We start from the raw sequence: 18,898 nt of genomic DNA, 5'->3' as shown, positions 1-18,898 counted from the left end.
CAGTGATTATATGTTTACAGTGGAAAAGGTGTTACGCTGCTTTCTGAGCCATTCAGTCTGAGTGAGAAAGCAGCAATGACTTCCAGTGGATTATGTCCACAGTAAGAACAGATGAGTCCTCACAGTTACTGTTTCCCTTCTCATTTTTGCAATATTTCTAGTAGTGAACTTGCACATGGCTGGGGGAGGAGGTCTGTTGTTTTTCCTTATCAAAACCTTTTTCTTATTTTTCTCCTGGAGACAGAAACTTCAGTTAGCCTTTTGGTGTTGAGAAAGAGAAAAATTAATGCTCAGATTGTTGACTTTTGGCTTCTTTTCTCAGTGATTTAGTGGTAAATTAAGCAATTGGTTCTCAAAAAAAACTGGCTGTGCTATCTTCTTTCTCAGTGATTTTGTTCTCCAACCAAACATGTTAACAAACACTATGGTTTTCTGCCATTAGAGTTATTTTGTTCTCCTAATAAATCCCAAGAGTGCATTCAGCCAGCTTTCTTTCATATCCTCTTGAACAAGCTTGCTCTAGATACATGAGAACAATGTAAAGGTGACACACATTTAACAGCTTCTGCTTATAAAAATAGCAGGAAGCTTCCTGAGTATTGGAAGCTTTTAACCGTTCTTTCTGTTAACACTCAACCCATTGGCATTTTCAGTTGTTTTTTGCTCTAGAACCATCTGGTTTATGCCTTTGGCCTAATAAGAAAGCCTGGGTTGGGTCTGGTGAAAGGCAGGTCCCCTGGATGCCCACTAGCAGCAAGTTAAATGTGTGTTGCTTAATGCACACAGTGCAGACAGTTATTCTGGAAGATACCAACCTACACATTTTTTGACGTCATTTAGTGTTTTTCTGAGCCAAAGATGGTATTTTTATAGAATTTTTGCTTTTTCATGAGTGTCTAATTGTATTTTGACATCATGTAAGCTTTTGGCATCCTGTGGCAGTGAGTACCACAGTTTAACCGTGCTTTCTGTGGAAATAATTTGGTGCCACTTGTTGCTGATCTCATTTGATGCTAGCTAATTTTCCCTTGAGGAACAAGAATGTTGTCACTGTTTATTTTTTTCTAGGCTGCTTTTGCTCTGTGAATAGATAACGCCCTCCCTTGAAAAATACATGCTACTGCTCAGTAAGTTGAAGGAGCAACTGCACGTCTACCTGGGAAAACATGCAAAGGGCTGGGAAAACAACACTGGGCAGCCTTAAAACTCATTGATTGCAGTTCTTTTGGCTGGAAAATGATCTTGTGTAATCTTTTGACTGGAAAATAGTCTTCTGTGTAATATAGACAATTTGTACACATGAGAGCTGACCTTGAAAAGTGAGTGTGTGGGGAAAGCAGATTCACTGAAATCATGAGATTGGCCTTACAAGCAAGCCTGGTTTGCCTTCAATTTATGCTTGCTTTGTTTCATCTAGCCTTCATGGCTGATAAGAAACCTCAAATTCTCACTTAACTCCCCGATGTAAAAGAAATAACATGTTGTGAATCTAGCAGTTGTATCACCATTATGGGTAATACTTTTAATTCAGTTTTACTTGGATAATCATCATTAAGTAAAGTTAAAAATTACTCAGACACATCAAAGTATCCTGTTTTCTAGGACTTGACATGACAGTGATATTCAGTTCATCTTTTTGCTATAGAAAGAAAAAGCAATAAGGGGAGTGGTTCTCACAAAGGTGATACATCTAGAAAATATTCCAAAATTTGGGTCTTTAAGCTGTAATGAAAACTAGGACATTTCAGTAACTCTAACAGAAACACTCAGTCTGGGATAATAATGAGGGCTGAACACAACTTTAGGAATCAATGATAAAACTTCTGTAGTTAGAAATAGCGCAAGTAGGAGAGGTGACAGGATCTAGTAGAATGAAGGTCAGCATGGAGAGGTCTGAAGTAACAAAAGAAGCAGAAAATTTGAATATTCATTTTGGACACAGAAGATTGACATGGAATGAGAAATTTTGTAGTTGAAGAGTGGTTGTGTGACGGAACTCCCAAGACTGCTGAAGTAAACACCCTCCTGGAAGTCAGTAGTGTGTTTGACCTCTTTCTGGAACCAAAACCGAAAATGTATAAGGTAGTGCACACCATGAAAACTTGGGTGTTGAAGGAGGATAGAAAATATTTAAGCCCTCTGAAAGATCATCATGAAAGACTGGAGATGTCTGAAAAGTGGAAGTAAAAACTACATGGTGTGGCTTCTACCCAAAGCCATCATGCCAAGGTTAATTGGGTGATGATTAGGAGACAAGGATGCTGAAGCAGGATTTGAGCTAAATACTGCCCTAAAGGAGAAGGAGTAGAAGTAGTTACTGAGAAACTTGGAAGGCAATTGTCAACACTAAAAAGGAAGGTTTTGGAATGAAGCATAATGGCCAACAACAGGACTAACTAGTGGGGAATGTTTGTGATCTAACAGCTGAAAGAAGATTGAGTTTGTCATGTGTCTAATGTGTGCTTGCCTTCCTCCTGACCTAAATGCTTAAAGCCAAGTTCGTTTTTCAAAAAATCTCCTCTTGAAGTTCACTGAATTATGTGGATCTTTTTTTTTTCTACTGTTTGTTTTCAAATGCACTAGATTGACTGCACAGCTTTACTTTCTGTGTTGTTATAACCTCTCCTCTGTGTGTTTGCTTCACTTCAATAATTTAACCTTTCTCTTACCTAGCAATATATTAAGCTTTAAAAATCTGGGGATGGTCCTAAGGTGTCTAAGCAAGTGCATCTGTTTTCTGGAACTTTAAAAGATAACTGGTTTGAACAGGGAATTTCAGAAAAGCTGTGTTAACGCTCTTATAGTACTTTATAAATGTAAGCATACACATTTTACAGACTCTTAAAGAGTCAGAGTCTAAAAGGATGTGTTCACGTGTGCGATTCTTCTGTAAAATATTTCTCCCTAAACCTCTGGATCATGGCTGTTAGTTTGCTTTTCTGATACAACCCACGTCTAGAGTGACTGTGAAGATGTGCAAGTTAAGTCTGCTTGCTGCTTTTCCATAAACTTAGTGGAGGTCCCTCAACAAATTCCCATGAAACATCAGGAACAGACTGAACTGTGAAACACAAAGCATGTAGCTGCTTTGGAACAACTTTCAGGAGAACGTTGGGTTTCTGGGATAGCAATAGCTTACAATAATGATTATAGACCACCAAACTGCCGTCATTTGGTGCAGTGATGTCACTGTTATCCATAGTAACAGGAGCTGAAGTATATGCAAGTAGCTATGATGCAAATTGCTAGGCACATCTCTTCAGTGCTGAGGCAGCTTTTTTGTGCTCTTAAGCTGAATTTTTGTCCTTTAAAAAACTGTCTGACTGAATAATACAATAGTGCCAATCTAAGCAACAGATTGTAACTGATGAAAGTCCTGGAATGCTTCTCCTGTCAGCGTGGTTCACGGCAGGGATTTTCTTTCACACAAAGGGCTGTTTCTGTAGTAGTTACTGTCTTGTATTTGCTTGACATTTTTCAATGCATTCCTCTAGTGCTAATGCAATTTGCAGACCAAATAAGAGTGTATATCCACAAAGCTTTGCCAGTTGGCCAGCCATGCCTTTTGCTATGCTCCACTGCACTCTGAAAGCCAAAGGATAGGCTGATGCTTCCTGGTTTATTTCAAATCATTTTGAAATATTTATTCCCTAGGAACATGAGCTTCCACTTTCTATCTACTACAGATTCTTGCGTTTATTGTTTTTCCCTAGGTTGGCTGATAGGTTTTGTTTCAATACAGTTGTTTGTGTGGACACTGGACTCAATCTTCTACAGTTAACTCCAGTATGGGCTGCCCTCCTAGATGATGAGGCACCATTTGAGCCCTTTTCTCACTTGAATTTCCTCTGAAGTAGTTTAGCTAGCTGTTATCTGTTTACAGGAACTAATTTCATTGTAGGAATAATTTAATCTTTCACACTCAAAAAAAAAGTTCAGTAACACAGTCCTGTATCTCTTTATTATGGTAAAAAATAGTCCTGAGTGGGGATCAGTGGGATATAGGGATTTATGGAGAGAGTGAAGAGCATGCCTCCTGTACCAACAGTGGCAACCTGAAACCAGTTAGGAAATCCAAATACTAGTAAAACGAGAGAACACAAAAGCTCCAGTATAAAAAAAAAAAAAGTTAATACTGACAGAGTTTGTGCTTTGGACCTCATCCTATTTATTATGTCTACAACACCTACTCTTGCATGTGGTATGCATCTGTCTGCAGGTGACCAGAAGGATACACACTCCGGCTTTGCTCCAGCAGTGAGAATGCTTACCTCAGGTCTGTGGGTCCCATTTCCAATATGGAATCATAGAATGTGTTGGGTTGGAAGGGACCTTTAAAGGTCATCTAGTCCAACCCCCCTGCAGTGAGCAGGGACATCTTTAACTAGATCAGGTTGCTCAGAGCCTCATCAAGCCTGGCCTTGAATGTCTCCAGGGATGGGGCCTCCACCACCTCTCTGGGCAACCTGGGCCAGTGTCTCACCACCCTCATTGTAAAGAACTTCTTCCTAATGTCTAATCTAAACCTACCCTGCTCTAGTTTAAAACCATCGTCCCTCCTCCTATTGCTACATGCCCTTGCAAACAGCCCCTCCCCAGCTTTCTTACAGGCCCCCTTCGGGTACTGGAAGGCCACTATAAGGTCTCCCCGGAGCCTTCTCTTCTCCAGGCTGAACAACCCCACCTCTCTCAGCCTGTCCTTGTAGAAAAGGTGCTCCAGCCCTCTGATCCTCTTCATGGCCTTCCTCTGGACCCGCTCCAACAGGTCTGTGTCCTTCTTGTGTTGAGGTTCCAGAGCTGGACACAGTACTCCAGGTGTGGTCTCACCAGAGCAGAGTAGAGGGGCAGAATCACCTCTCTGGATCTGCTGGCCACGATTCTTTTGATGCAGCCCAGGATGCAATTGGCCTTGTGGGCTGCAAGCACACACTGTTGGCTCATGTCCAGCTTTTCATCCACCAGTACCCCCAAGTCCTTTTCCACAGGGCTGCTCTCTATCACATCATCCCCCAGCCTGTATTGGTAATGAGGATTGTCCTGACCCAAGTGCAGGACTTTGCACTACAGGAAAGTTGAAGCAGCTGCTGCAGTCTGAGTGAAAAAAGCTGCTAGAAAGAGGCCAGTCCTACAGCATTCACCAAATTAAATAATTTATTTAACCCCAAACTTGATCAGTTTCATTATGGAGAGAGGCTTTTTCCATAACATCTGCCATTTAGGTTTTATTTGAAAATAGAAACAATTCATTATATTCTAATTGCATCATGGTATTTTACTTTGACTCCAGTGAAAATGGTCAGTGATTTTCCTTAGACCTGTGGAGGAGATCAGTTCTTTGTCATTGCTGGGGGACAGCAATTAAAGGTGCCGATTTCCCTTATGGTGGGAGCTGGGCACCATTCCGTTTTTAAACCCAAAATCTGATGGTAAGGTTCTTCTAGGTGTTAGAAAGTGGATGCAGGGTGAAAATATCCTGTACCTTGACTGTTAACCTTCTGGGTTTTTTTTAAATAAAATATATTTTTTAAAATTTTTTTTTTGTAGAAAATATGTAGGAGGAATAAAACAAGACATCACTTGGAACTGAGGTACAAATCCTAGGCAGGCACCAGGCTGATTGTAGACTTACGATTTTGTGCTTGAGCCTTAACCCAAGCAAGCCCTGAAGAAAAAGAGAGCGAGCAGTTTATTCTTTATACTGGTGGTGCTGGCTGCTAGAGATGTTTTCTTCCTATACTGGGCACTTGCTCCTGACAGCCTGTAACAGCAAGAGCTTAACATCATCCTTCCAGACTTCAGCAGCAAAGTAGTTAATACATTTTGGAGTACGCAAAGGCTTGCAGTTATATAACAAACCCCCCCATGGGGTGGCTTTGCTTTCCCTGTGCTTGAATCTCTTAATAATCTGCAAGTTCATACTGATACTCTAATCTGAATTTGGAACCATAATGTGTCCCAGATTCGGGCCTTTTTTCCCCCCCTGCCCTTTGTTTGCTACACCAAACGCATAATTGGTTTTAAATTAAATTTGGCCATCTTGTATAAGCCTTTTTGGAGAAGTATCACACTGGATTTAACCACTGTTGTGTGTTCTTCGCCATTACTCAGCTTTTGATTAAAGGTCTGCTCCCTGTGTCACTGCAGTCCTTCTCTCTCAGTTCTTGCCGGTTTCATCTGTTGTTTGGATTTGACTCCATCATTCTTCTCCTTTTAATAATTGTGCTCTTCTGGCAGGTCCTGCTATTTCTCCATTTTTTCCTCCTCTTTAGTCTTACCATGCCTTTTTTCTCATGGCAGGGTTTAAACAGAAAAAGTATGTTAGAGGGCACAGAATTCCTGAGGTTAGGGCAAATTTTAATGCAATACCTGCATTTCCTCAAAGGAGGCCTTCACTGTTTTATAATAGTCACTGTAATAATGAATGAGTGGTACGCTTTTGAATCGTGCTGTCCAACTGAGGCAGTGTCCTGAACCACAGCACCTTCTAGAAGGCAGTTTTTAGTTTTGTCAGACAAAAAGAAAACATTTAAAAAATCAGAATTTGTTTTATTTGCCTGACTTTTCTGCCTGGAATTTGATATTCTATATTCCGAGTGTGAAAGTCATGCAGACTTAGTGGAGAAAAAATAATCATACAGTGGGCATGGTTACTGTAGTACTGAGCTGTGTGAAATCAAAACAGGGCTGGAAGAAGAGTGTACCAGAAGAATTTCACATACCTGTAGGTACAGGTACTTCAGGTACAGTTATGAGGGGCAGTTCCCTCTCATTCACAGGGGCAGGGGGAAGGGAGTTAATGCTGGCAAGTGAGGTGGAGGAGCTGGGATGCTCCTTGTACACACCAGCCTGGGGTCAGGTCTGGGAATGGCAGCAGAGCCAGAGACCTGGCCCCAGCTATGCTGTCACCTGCTCAGCATCCAGAGAGGCTGGGAGATATCATCCAGGTGCTGTGTGAAGGCAGGGGCCCTGCTCTGTGTTCAGAAATAGCAGTTGTTTGGTCTTCAGCCAGTTTGGTCTCAGTATCTTCCCTCCACTGCCGTTAAGTCTTTCACCTCCTTTTCCCTACACCTATGTAACACAGGATATTTCAGGGGGGTGGGGGGGTGCACACACCACAGTTCCTTCATTTCCTTGCTTTCTGGAATAGGGATCCGAGTCTCCTGTTGGTTACAAGAGCTCCAGGTCCTCCACCTAACTGATCTTGGCCCAGCTCTTTGCAGGCCTGAAGGTGCTGAAGGAGGGAGGGAGGACCAGCAGCTGCTGCAGTTAGACTAGGCTGATGGTCCAGCTTTCCTGAACCTTCAGCTGTGCCAGACATGCCTTGCTCCAAAGCAAGGTTTAGGCAGCCCAGGAAGAGCCAGCAGGTTATGGACATGAACTGTAGCACCTGAAGGTTCCAGACACTTTTTTTATGCCAACAATAAAAATACCTGCTTCTGCTAAAGTAGCATGTAGGAGGGGATAAACTCACAGCTTGAGTGTGTCCTTGCTGCTTGTTAGAGGTGACGATGGTTTTCAGTGTGATCACAGAGAAAATCCTCTAATGTAGTGTAAATTCAGGAACCCAAATGCAGTGGAAGCTGCAAATGTGAGCCAGTGCATTCTTGCTTTATACAGGTGGGCCCCAGAGAGGGGCTGAATTCAGTTCCCACCACCATGTGAGTGCTAGGTTGTGTAGGTTCTTGAGATCCAGATCAAGATATTTTCACGTTGGTTCACCCAAAACAGAGCGGGTGTGATGTGGGAGGGCTGGCGTCCCTCTAAGCACGGCACAGCTAGCAAAAGCAGTTGGGCTGGGAAGCAGAGAAGGTCATAAACCTGTCAGTTACGGCGCATGTTGTTTCAGCATGGGAATGGTGAAGCAGCAATTTTTCTCACTCCCTGAAGAGCAGTATGGAAAATTTTGATAGCACCTGGGTGCTTGTGACCATCTACTTCAGTAAAGATCTCTGAGCACCAGGCCACCAGCTGCAAGGAGTTAGGACCCCAGTGTGGGGACCTATGTAGGCCACCTGGCAACAGAATTTGCACAGCTGATTTTTGTTTCTCATCATTGGGCATCTACAAGCTGACCCCAGAGCACAATGTTAAATAAATGCCTGTGTGTTCATTGACAAATGCAGTATTTTCAAAGACTGGAGATACCTTTTGGCCTTGCATGGCTGCCAGGCTACTTCCCCATGGCTCTTGGGCCACCTGCTGTCACCCAGCATCATCCTCTGTCCCCACTGCGTGGCTCCCTGTGTGGAGCTGAGGCAATCCACCAGCCCCTCCTTCATGACTAAAGGATTGTCTTTGGATGAGGAGATTTACTGCCTGGCTTAATGACTTGGCTCAGAGAGTGGCTGGTCACCTCCTCAGAGATCCACCACTTGCTGTCATGTTATCTCGTCTAGCGATCTGGACAGGAGGAACATATGGGGACTACTTAATTTTAAAACCGCTAGGTACAGAGCAGAATCACAAGCGGTCCTTTTAGTGCCTCTGCGGGGGGTAATGCTGTGTGCTGTTGGGAAGGCAATAGAACGCTGCAGCTGCGTTTCAGCTGCTGGAAAAAAGGCAGCAAAAAGGCAGTGGTCATTGCACGGCACATCTCTGAGGTCCAGATGCTAAAGGGCCTACTCTGTAGCTGAACAAAAGATGCAAGGCACCTGCCCTGAAACATTGGGATAAATATCTTTTGTCTTCTCTTTCAGGTCTGGATTTACAATGAAGATCATGAGCTGATTTTAAATAATCTCCTTTGCTTGGATGTTTCGGAAACTCGCTCCTCCGATCCACCTCGTCTCATGAAATGCCATGGGTCCGGCGGCTCACAGCAGTGGACATTCGGGGTAAGTGGAGTGGCTGGCATATAGTACGTTGCTTGTAGTTATTTTCTTAATAAGTGACAATAGCACTTACAGAACATCAGGGTTGAGTTTAATTATGAATAAACTCAAGATGTAACAAGTCCGTTGTACTGGACTAGGCCCAGCCTAGGTCCAGGCAGCCTGTATAAAAGTTGCAGGGGTTTTGCTGGCTGCATTTCAGCCTGAATAAGACTTTTGCTGAGCTCTGAGACATGCAGGCCTTTTCCTTTACAACGCAGGAGGGTTTCTGCAGCCCTATGTAGACTTTTTTTTGCTTGTCACAGCCATCTGCAGCACTTGTAGCTCACAGGGAGGTGCCAGGGAGAACAAAATCCACCCCCCGGCTCTTTGTTGTGTTTTCAGGACTGGGAGTCAGGAGCGGTCCGTCTGGTAACTTCTGTTTAGTGCTTGAAGATGCACAGGGCAGAGCTGAGGTTTTACAGAGGAAAATTTTTGCAGTTGCTTCCACCCTATAACTGCATCATGTTAGTTTAATCGCTTAGAGTCTGGAGAGGCTGAGATTTCACAAAACTGATCCAGTGCTGCATACACATGAAATTCGGCTCCTGGGTGTTAACTCAGAGGCTGCCCCCTCACATGCCCCCGGTGTGGCGGTGAGTCTGTAGCACAAACATCGTTGAACAAAGCGGAGGGCGCTGCCAGAACTGCCTGTTGCGCTTCCAGGACAGCTCGGCCTAAACTGTCTTGGGTTCATGCCACGTTGCTCGTTGGCAGCATGAGTTCCTAAGTGCAGTCAAATAAGGAAGGCTGTTGCAGCCCCGGATGATTTGGAGATAGAGATTGCGTGAGCTGAGGGTTGTGTGTGTCTGACGCTTGCACCGCGGCCGCAAATGGTAGCGGGAGTAGTGAGCTGAAAAATTCTGCTGCTGATAAGAGATTATTCAGGGTTCCTTCAGCTTGAGTTAGTGGACAAAGATTTTACAAGAACAGACAACAGAATGGCCATAGAAATTCAATGCACGTAGCTGTCAGGTGATATCTGTGTTGGTGGTGGAGAATCTGGGCTTCACGTGTGAAAATGGGCTTTAAGCTGGCTGTTGCCACTGGGTGTGCGGGAGGTGGATCTGTAACAGTGTCAGATTGGGGCTCATTAATGATCAACAACAAAAGAAATTTAATCGAATATTAGGATTGATTGGAAAAGGAATAGGAACCAAAGCAGAAAAATGTCATCACACCATTGTAGTTTGCCTGTACTGCATGTGCTGGTCGCCTCCTCTCAGAAAGGCTAAATTAGGGCTGGGGAAGGATCAGAGATGGGTGGCAGGGCAAATCGAAGGTGTGGGACACCTTTCGCATGAGGAATGTGTGAGCAGGCTGGGACTCTTTAGGAGTAGAGAAGTGAAGACATGCGGAAGCAAGGAGAAATAGGTTAGGTGTGTGAGTCACTGGTACAGAGAAGGGCCAACCGTGCACTGTCGGTTCCGGTACAAGACCAGAGGTGGGGGTTTTCTGGAGGAGCATTGTGTAGTCTTGCCGTGTTCTCCTGCTTCACTAGACATCTGCTTATGGCCATAGTGACATAGAGCCCGGTGGTGTCTGTTCTCATGTATTTGCTCCCTCCACGCAGGAGAGCAGGAGATCGCTGCCCACGGGAGCTGCTGGGACTGCACAGAGAGCCCTTTCCAGATGAAAAAGGGACCCCCAAAGTGCCCAAAGCAGTGGCAACAAGCTGTTAGTGGGGGGAGATGACAGGATCCTCTGGGGGAAAAAAAGAGAAGGATCTGTCTCCTTCTCACATTTGACCAGGGTCTGTCCTTGCCCTGGTTGTTGGGACCCGCCATGCACGAGGGGCTGGTCACCCTGTGTGGCAGCTCCCCAGCACGTGGGTGCTGAGGGCGGTGGCATTGCCGAGGCTTGGCTGGGTGCAGAGCAGAGTCCTGGCTGTGCTGCACTGTGGCCTCATGGGCTCCCTCTCTGCTGAGTGCTGGGGAATGGTTTTGCTCATCCCTCCACCTCGTTAAGAGACAAGGGTATCAACAAAACACAAACTGGGTCCCTGTAAGGGCGTGAGAGCCTTCGTTTCAAGGCCCGAACGTGGTTATGGGGTGTGCTGTGCTCTGGCTTTTAAGTGCTGCGGCTGTGGGTGTGGTGTGTCAGGGAGGCTGCTGAAAGGCTCATCTGTCAGGAAGGAGCGTCCCCTCCCCTTGAGCATCGGTTTGACAGGGAGTAGAACAGAAGTTTTAATAAATAAATCCCATCTGTCTTTCTCCTCTAGAAAAACAACCGCCTCTACCAGGTCTCCGTGGGGCAGTGCATGAAGGTGGTAGATCCACTTAGCCACAAAGGGTATGTGACCATGGCCATCTGTGATGGGTCCCTTCCTCAGCAGTGGCATTTTGAGAGCTGAGCCAGCGAGGATGCAGCTGAGAAGCGTTAAGCCAAGACCCGATTCCCCTTCAGCCATGATTTTTGGTCATTCTGGAGGGCTTTGCGAGGACCCCATAGCTGCTACACCCGGCCCAACCATTGCAAGGACCCTTTAGAAATACCCTGCTATGAAGAGCTGTGCGCATGAGAAGGTCCAGGTGGCCACCGCGGTGTCCCTGGTCAGGTGCAGCAGCAATAGCAGCAGCCCTACTGCAGAACAACACGTAGAAGTGCAATTTCTCAGCGGTTCCTTGGATTCTCCTGGATTATTGAACTGTTTTTAAGTAAGAGAAATTATTAGAGCAATGTAATTTAAATGGTGAGATTTTAGCTTTGTGAATCTTTTAAATGGCAGTGACAGAAAGGAGTCCTCTTCAAGTATTTCATGTGCAGTATCTCATTAATTTACATTTTTAGTATGGTTTTACTGGCCAAACTATTTTACTTTTTCTGGAAAATATTTTTGTTCCCATTTTTCTTCTGAAAATTGTCATTTGTAATATTTAAATTTAGCTCTTTTAATTTACAATTTTAGGACCTTTCATGTAGTTTAAATTCCTAGCTGTCATTCGTCACCTCATATTTAAAACAAAGTAACTATTACAAAGTCTATTTTGATGATTCATGACAGTAGCTGCATTTAAAATAAAGTATCATTTTTTTTATTAATCTGCATGGCCTTACTCTTTGTAGCTATTGGACCAGAAAGCACCAACTAAGAGATTGATGCAAATCAATGTTCTCACAATTTGGGTCTTGTCCTGTTTTCACTCCCTTTTCTTCACAGCCGCCACTTTCCCCCCCTCTCACATCTTAGAAGGTTTGACAGATTATTTCTCTCTTTCTTTCTTTATTTTTTTTCTCTGTTTCCCTTCCCAAGTTCATTTTTTTCACTATTTACCTTTCTTTGACTTCCTGCCTCAGCCCTGGATGCTTCTTCAGTGCCTGGAAGCTGCTGCAGAAGAGAAAAGCTGTATTTTTTCAGCATAAAAAATACCCAGCGTATTTTTTCTTAGCCAAGTTGGCCTCGTTGACCTCGTTGACCACGACCTGCCTTCGTTGGAAAGGCTGCAGTTCGGCCACGGCTGCGCCAGGATGGCCTTGCCCTTTCCCTGGGGCAGCGGAAACATTTTCCAACTGCACGAATACTCCAGCATCCAGTTATTGACATTTTGTGCAGGGTGAGGCAAATAACGATAATGTTGGTGTAATTATAGACCTGTGCCTTCCCGCAGAGTGGAGAGATTCGCTTGTGACAGGTTGCATTTGGTCCTGCAGCCACTGCGGGGGGAGAAGCGCAAAGAAAGAAAATGGTCAGGTAAGAGCCATCCCTTGCCGCTGCGCAGCTTCTCGCCTCCTTCAGCAGCAGCGGGAGCAGTGCGTCACCAGCCAGGAGGGGGCAGGTAAGCAGGGTTTCATTGTAAACCACAACAATGGGCTGAAGTGGGAGTTGGTCCAGATAAAGCATTACCATGGGGATAATTAAGTTAGGCAGCAGCCAAGTTCCTTCCTACCAAAAAAAGTCTCTCAAAGCAACCACCTCAGCCCCCTTCAGCAGCTGTGCGGCTGTGCTGTGCGCCTCCTGCCTTGGGCAGCCCTGGCGGGGGCACCCAGCATCTGGAAATGGGTTCCCAGATGGCTGGTGCAGGCAGCGGAGGGCTGGAACAGGGTCACCCCTGTCAGCTCGCAGCAACCTCCAGCCCTTGCAGCGGTGTAAAACTGTGTGCCCACAGCTGGAGAGCGGGACGCTGCGCAAATACCCGCTTCCTCGGGGGGACACGGGGGTGGCTGCTGCGTGTGGGATTAATTCCAGTCCTTGTTGCGGGTGAAAGGATGGGCTGCAGCATCGTTTAATTGTTAATCGTCTCATTAACCTGACTGCTCCCACGAGCGAGTGTGAAGCAGCAGCGGGTGCTGGTGCAGCTGTTCCCAGCTGTGCCCAGGGCTGCAATCTGGTTTGGCCAGCAACTTGGCTGTGCTGTAGCCTTGCTCTGCCTCTTCTTTTTTTCTGTGGCCTTTATGTTGTCTTTTTAAAAAACCAAAACCCAAACAAAGCCTCAAACAGGCAGAGCAGAAGTTTGCTTTAGTTACAGTCTGAGGCTGTTGACCTTTTGCTCCTGGTGAGGAAATTTGGAGGCTGCTGTCAAAACCAGCTCAATACGCGTGGTCTGTAAGCCTGCAGTAACAGACAAGAACGTAGAATTGCTGGACCACCGAGTTGCAGCTGGATTGTTCCTTACTATAAGAAGATCAATATTCCACCTTGCTCTTATATAAATACTACGCTTTTTTTTTGTATTTTTGTTTAAAATTAGCAATACCCAAGTTTGTAGCACTGTGTGCCTGCGCCAGTGGCTGAAGCCAGGGTTCGTGGGATGCTGCCAGGACCCAGGGACCGGTGCTGGTTTCCAGGAGCGGATGGAGGTGACAGCAGTTTGGTGAGTTTCAGTTATTTCTGCAGTGAAAGAATTTTTTTGGCTGTGTCTGTTGAGCACTGCAGCCGCACAGACGGGTCAGCACGTGAGATCTAACCAAGCAGAGGGTGTTTGTCTCTTCAGTGAACACCCGGCCCCGAAGCTGTTGATTGCTCTCAGCCAGGCCCTGCAAGGGCTGCCTGGAATTAGGTGGAAATTCGTAGTTTTAGTCCCATATTTGAGTGCCTGCTCACAGCTGACCCTTGGGAATTTGGCTGAGCAGGAAGCATAGAACGAAAAGCTTTATCCCGGGTTAGAAGCTGTCGCAGCACTCGGTTTGTCATGCTGAGAAATGTATCATTGGTAAAGAAACTGTGCCTGGGACTGATTTTTAAGCCTCTGTGTCAAGTGTTTCTTTCTTGCTGCCTCATGGAGTTGGTGGTGGCCGCAGCTGACAGCCAGATGCCAAGATCGGCTTTGCTCCATGGCCGGTTCCTCCCACGTTTCCACGGTTGCCCTGTGCTGACCTGTTTGTGCCAGGGCTGAGGTGGGCACTCCGGCTCCTCGGCTTCCAGCAGCCAAAGTGCACAATGTAAGTAACCAACACCCGAGAACATCTTTGGCCTGGCTGGTTCCCACTTTTCTGCGATACATCAATCAATCTCGGAGCCCTTTTTTAGCCTTGACCCAGTACTGAGGTCGTGACAGGGCTCCGGTGTGGGGCAGCGTCACTGCAGCAGTGACATGGGTTAATGCCACCCAGGCCCTCGCTCGCCCCTTCCCCAGCAGCGGGTGAAAGCAGAAGACTCGTGGGTTGAGATAAAGACAATTTAATATGTAAAGCAAAAGCCGCACAAAGCAAAGCAAGACAAGGAATTCATTCAGTGCTTCCCACCGGCGGGTGTTCAGCCAGCTCCAGGGAAGCAGGGCTCCATCACGCGTAATGCTGACAATTGCTGTCAGTCCAAACATCCCCCCCTTCCACCTTCTTCCCCAGCTTAACGCGCCGGGTGTGACACCCTATGGTGTGGGACATCCCCTTGGAGGCAGCTGTGTCCCCTCCCCGGCGAGTGGTGTGAGGAGCAGGAAAGGCCTTGGCTCTGCAAGCCCCGCTCAGCAGCGACTGACGCGTCGGTGTGTTGTCAGTCACCGCTGTTTCCGTCCCCAATCCAAAGCACGGCACCACTCACTGTGGTGAAGACAATTAGCTCTATCCCAGCCCCAGCCAGTACAAGCAGAATGTAGTTGTTCTGCTTTTTTTCTGCAGATTTTCTGGGGAGAACACGACAGCAGGGGCCTGGGATCTGGCAGGAGCTGAGGACGTGGCACCACGGTGTTCACGCGTGGGGTGAGGCTGCGCTGGAGCGGAGGGGATGCAAACGCTTCTCCTCAATGGAAGCGGACACCAAGATCCCGAAAGAACTGGAAACCAGACGCCCCAAATGAAACCAGGAGGGTATCACTTATAGATGTAAAATATTTTTATTTGTAAATGCTGATCTTCTAAATCTGTTTCCACAAATTCCAAAACCCATAACACTCTGTATACTTCAAAAAATTCTTTTTTTTGTGTTGTTTTTCTTTTTTTTTTGCCAACATTAGATACTATTATACAGAACAGAAAAAACTGTAGGACAAATACTGGTAGGATGTTGGAATATTGTACAAGAGAAGAAAAATATTCAAGAAACAATTTCATACAGCTATTTATCAAGAGAAAAATATATACAATTGATTTATTCTGTAAGATAAAAATACATCATGCCATATACATTACAAGTTCAGAACTGTATTACTGAATATACCAACAGTTTACAGTCCACTTTAATTGTGCACACAAAAAAAAAACTTCATTTTTTTTTTTTATATTTAGCCTGTGAAGTGTCAGTACCAGAATTTTAAGTACAAAATAAAAAGCTAACCTGGTTCAAAATGCTGATTAAATTTCTACAAGCAAACACAAAACAGTGTTTATTTTTTTTAAAGAAATGTAAACAAAAACAATCCATACAAACACATCTTTAAATTACATTTTCCAAACCCCTATTGCCAGAGTCCTGCAGCTGCAAGCACATTACATCTAATTTTTTTTTTTTTTCCTCGTTTTCCTTTTCCGAAGGCGAGCGAAGCGGACAAGCTCCAACTACATGATTCTATGCTCTTTACACGGTTTAACGTGGGCTGAACGGTCACCTCATCTCCACTACTTCTGCTGAAGAAAAACAACAACCCCGTGTCCAGCCTCTATTTTGGGTGGTTTTAGCAGTTATTCACAGTTATCACAAATCGTAAGCACAAAAAACCTGACTTAAGAAATAGGGATGCAACAATATAATACAAATAAAATTAATCTAAATTACCCAAACATCTACAAAAGTCAGAGTTGTAATATACACGCCCTTACCAGGCTTAAGGTTTGCTTAAAAAAATTCTCGTAAGACCACAGTTGAGACTGCTTCAAACATAAAAAAAACCCCCCTTCTCTCTTTAAATTGAGATTTTGGTTATTCCGTAATTGCAATCGCATGTCTGTTAGCACATGAGATCATATTGTAACATCCCTATCGACGTTTTATAATAAGCACCCGAACTGCTGCAGAGTCTGGTAGCATTTGGTCAATAACTATTTTTATACTGTATTTTCTTTTTTTCTCAAAATATTTACACTTTTGTACAAAGTAACAGAGTTTGTTAGTTCTGCAGGTAACAGCAGCAGCTTGGCTTTCTTCTAACTTTCTTTTTAAAAATAGCTTCATTCACTTATTCAATAATAAATACAAAAAGGTTCTCTTATTTTACAGAAATCAAAAACTACAATAAACTGACTCATGGAATCAAGTATTTAAATGTATTTTAGTGCAAGTTATTTTTTCCCTTAGCTCTATCCCTAAGGAAGTCGTTTCAGTACATTCCTTGTTCAGTGGTGTCTACTTTTATTTAAAATTTTTCTTTTAATTAGAGGGCCTGCCCCTTTATCAAATAAGGCTGTGGCCAGCACTTTGGACTTCTCCCTTTCGCTGGTGATTTCAGTCTTACATTCATAGGTGCCCCTGCCCCGCCGCAGGTCAGCCATCGCTTCTCTGCCCAAGTTCAACAGTTTCTCCTTTAGTGAGCTCAAAAACAAAAGTGCTGGACCATTCTGTTCATTCGCTTTCACCTCCACGTGGCTGGAAAGTTGGCTTCTGATTTTGCCGGTTTGCTTCTGGTGCTTGTTTTTTTTTTTTCTTTTTTTTTTCCTTTTTTTTTTTTAAACTTTTTTAAATACTCGAGTAGAAACCTGTACTTCCAGAAGTGATTTTTGTTTTGTTTTGTTTTTCCCCCTTCAAAAAGGCAACAATTTTCCGTCGACAAAATCCAAATGTGAATCACTTCTTCCTAGGGACAAGCAACCCTCAAAGACAGCAAGGAATGCATTCTAGTTCATCCACTTTCGGCAGTTTACAGCTCCACAGTGACATGGAATCTTGTGCTGGTCATCTTCAAAATCAAACTTATAGTCATAGCAAAGCTGGAAGGAGAGGCAGGAGAACGGTTATGGAACAACTGGGATTTACCACGGTTTGTACCTACAGCTTAAACAGCAAAATACCACTGGTGAGGCCCCACCTCGAGGGCTGTGCCCAGTTTTGGGCCCCTCACCACAAAAAAGACATTGAGGTGCTGGAGCGTGTCCAGAGAAGGGCAGCGAAGCTGATTGAGGGGTCTGGAGAACAAGTCTGATGAGGAGCGGCTGAGGGAGCTGGGGGTGTTCAGCCTGGAGAACAGGAGCCTGAGGGGAGACCTTCTTGCTCTCTACAGCTCCCTGAAAGGAGGGGGCAGCTGATGGGGGGGGCGGTCTCTTCTCCCAGGGAACAGGTGACAGGACAAGAGGAAACGGCCTCAAGTTGCACCAGGGGAGGTTTAGAATGGATAGTAGGAAAACTTTCTTCACAGAACAGGTTATTATGCATTGGAACAGGCTGCGCAGCCTGGTGGAGACGGCTGCCCCGATGGTGGAGTCACCGTCCCTGGGGGTACGTCAAAGACGGGCAGACGTGGTGCTGAGGGACACGGGTTAGTGGTGGTTTTGTCAGTGCTGGGTTAATGGTTGGACTCGATGATCTGCAAGGTCTGCTCTGCCCTAGGCAATTCTATGACTATGATTAAGAATACACCAGAGGTTGCCCCGTTAGGAACGGGCACGATTGGAAAGGGAAGAGAAGGGAAAGGTCCCTCTCCCCCACCCTGGCACAAACAAGTTGGGCTCCTGGCCGTAGGACTCACATGAGGATCTAGAAATGAACGCAAGCAGCAGGAGGCACTGAGAACCAAAGGTGCGCACCCTACCTCCTCCCCCTTCTGGATTCTCCTGCTGGAGCTAATGATAATTTTGTGTCCTCTCTCGAAAGTCACCACCTCAGCCACGCAGTTGGGTGCACACGAGTGGTTGATGTACCTACGAAAACAGAGTTTGAACAAGGCAAACTTTTAAGAAAATGCATCCCTTGAGGCAAATCTGAACCAAACCTTAGAATGACCTTAGCTTCAGGGGCGCACTGACTTTCCAGATATAATTATATTACTCTGTACTTGTTTCTTTACCTAGAAAATGTCAAAAAAATCAAGCGTTAAAAAAAAATTCCATTCTCTCTTCATAGTTGCCATGAAACATACTCAAAAGATGAGCAAAGCTAATGAAAAGACATTATTTCAGTGGAACAGTCCAAAGACTGAATGCGTCAGATCAAAAACCACTGAGAAAACCACAAAGTCGCGTCCCTGACAAAGGGCCCCGGGCAGGGACGGTGGCCGAGGGCCCAGGAGGTCAGAGATCTCTGCAGAGCCACCCACCTGGCAGGGCCTCCCGTCAGGGTGGCGTCGATGACGTGGTCATTGTCAATGCGGAACATGTACACGCCGCGATTCTGAAAAACAGAATTGGAAAAAAGGCTCTTGTAGGTTTTATGCAGCCGTCGCTGATGAACACGCAGCAGCAGCACGGGTTACCCCGGGTGTCCCGCGGGCCGGAGTGGACACTGCCCGCCGGCTGCTGGGGGGAGCGCGAGTCACACGCTGCCCTGACCCTCCCCGCTTCGGGAGGGAACGGACGAGGCAGAAACACAGATCCCCGGCCAATTAATACGTCCCAAATAGCTTCCGTAGGGCCTTTCATCGAGGGCCTTGACGTGCTTCACAAATACGTACCAACTGTTCCAACACCCCTGAGTGACACAAAGGAAGTTCCTTTAAATTTAAAGAATT

At 45.4% G+C, this 18,898-nt stretch overlaps 2 protein-coding genes across 21 annotated transcripts in view; one reads left to right on the top strand and one right to left on the bottom strand.

Moving 5' to 3' along the window:
• The window catches only part of GALNT11 (polypeptide N-acetylgalactosaminyltransferase 11), a 54,161-nt gene extending 42,249 nt beyond the window's left edge, over nt 1-11,912 (top strand). For all 7 annotated transcript variants that reach the window (XM_054193137.1, XM_054193141.1, XM_054193143.1 and 4 more), the window contains 2 exons: nt 8,697-8,834; nt 11,092-11,912. In XM_054193137.1, coding sequence (XP_054049112.1) covers nt 8,697-8,834; nt 11,092-11,223 — 270 coding nt within the window. In that variant the 3' untranslated portion in view covers nt 11,224-11,912. The remainder of the gene's footprint in view (nt 1-8,696; nt 8,835-11,091) is intronic.
• A 3,208-nt stretch (nt 11,913-15,120) lies between these two features.
• KMT2C (lysine methyltransferase 2C) overlaps nt 15,121-18,898 on the bottom strand; it is a 203,808-nt gene continuing 200,030 nt past the window's right edge. For all 14 annotated transcript variants that reach the window (XM_054193123.1, XM_054193120.1, XM_054193122.1 and 11 more), the window contains 3 exons: nt 18,488-18,561; nt 17,984-18,092; nt 15,121-17,165 (listed from right to left, as the gene is read on the bottom strand). In XM_054193123.1, coding sequence (XP_054049098.1) covers nt 17,073-17,165; nt 17,984-18,092; nt 18,488-18,561 — 276 coding nt within the window. In that variant the 3' untranslated portion in view covers nt 15,121-17,072. The remainder of the gene's footprint in view (nt 17,166-17,983; nt 18,093-18,487; nt 18,562-18,898) is intronic.

The sequence above is a fragment of the Rissa tridactyla genome, chromosome 2, assembly GCF_028500815.1.
Source record: "Rissa tridactyla isolate bRisTri1 chromosome 2, bRisTri1.patW.cur.20221130, whole genome shotgun sequence".
Classification (NCBI taxonomy): Eukaryota; Metazoa; Chordata; class Aves; order Charadriiformes; family Laridae; genus Rissa; species Rissa tridactyla.
Note: the sequence above shows the minus strand (reverse complement) of the source record. Positions and strands in the feature narration are given on the sequence as shown.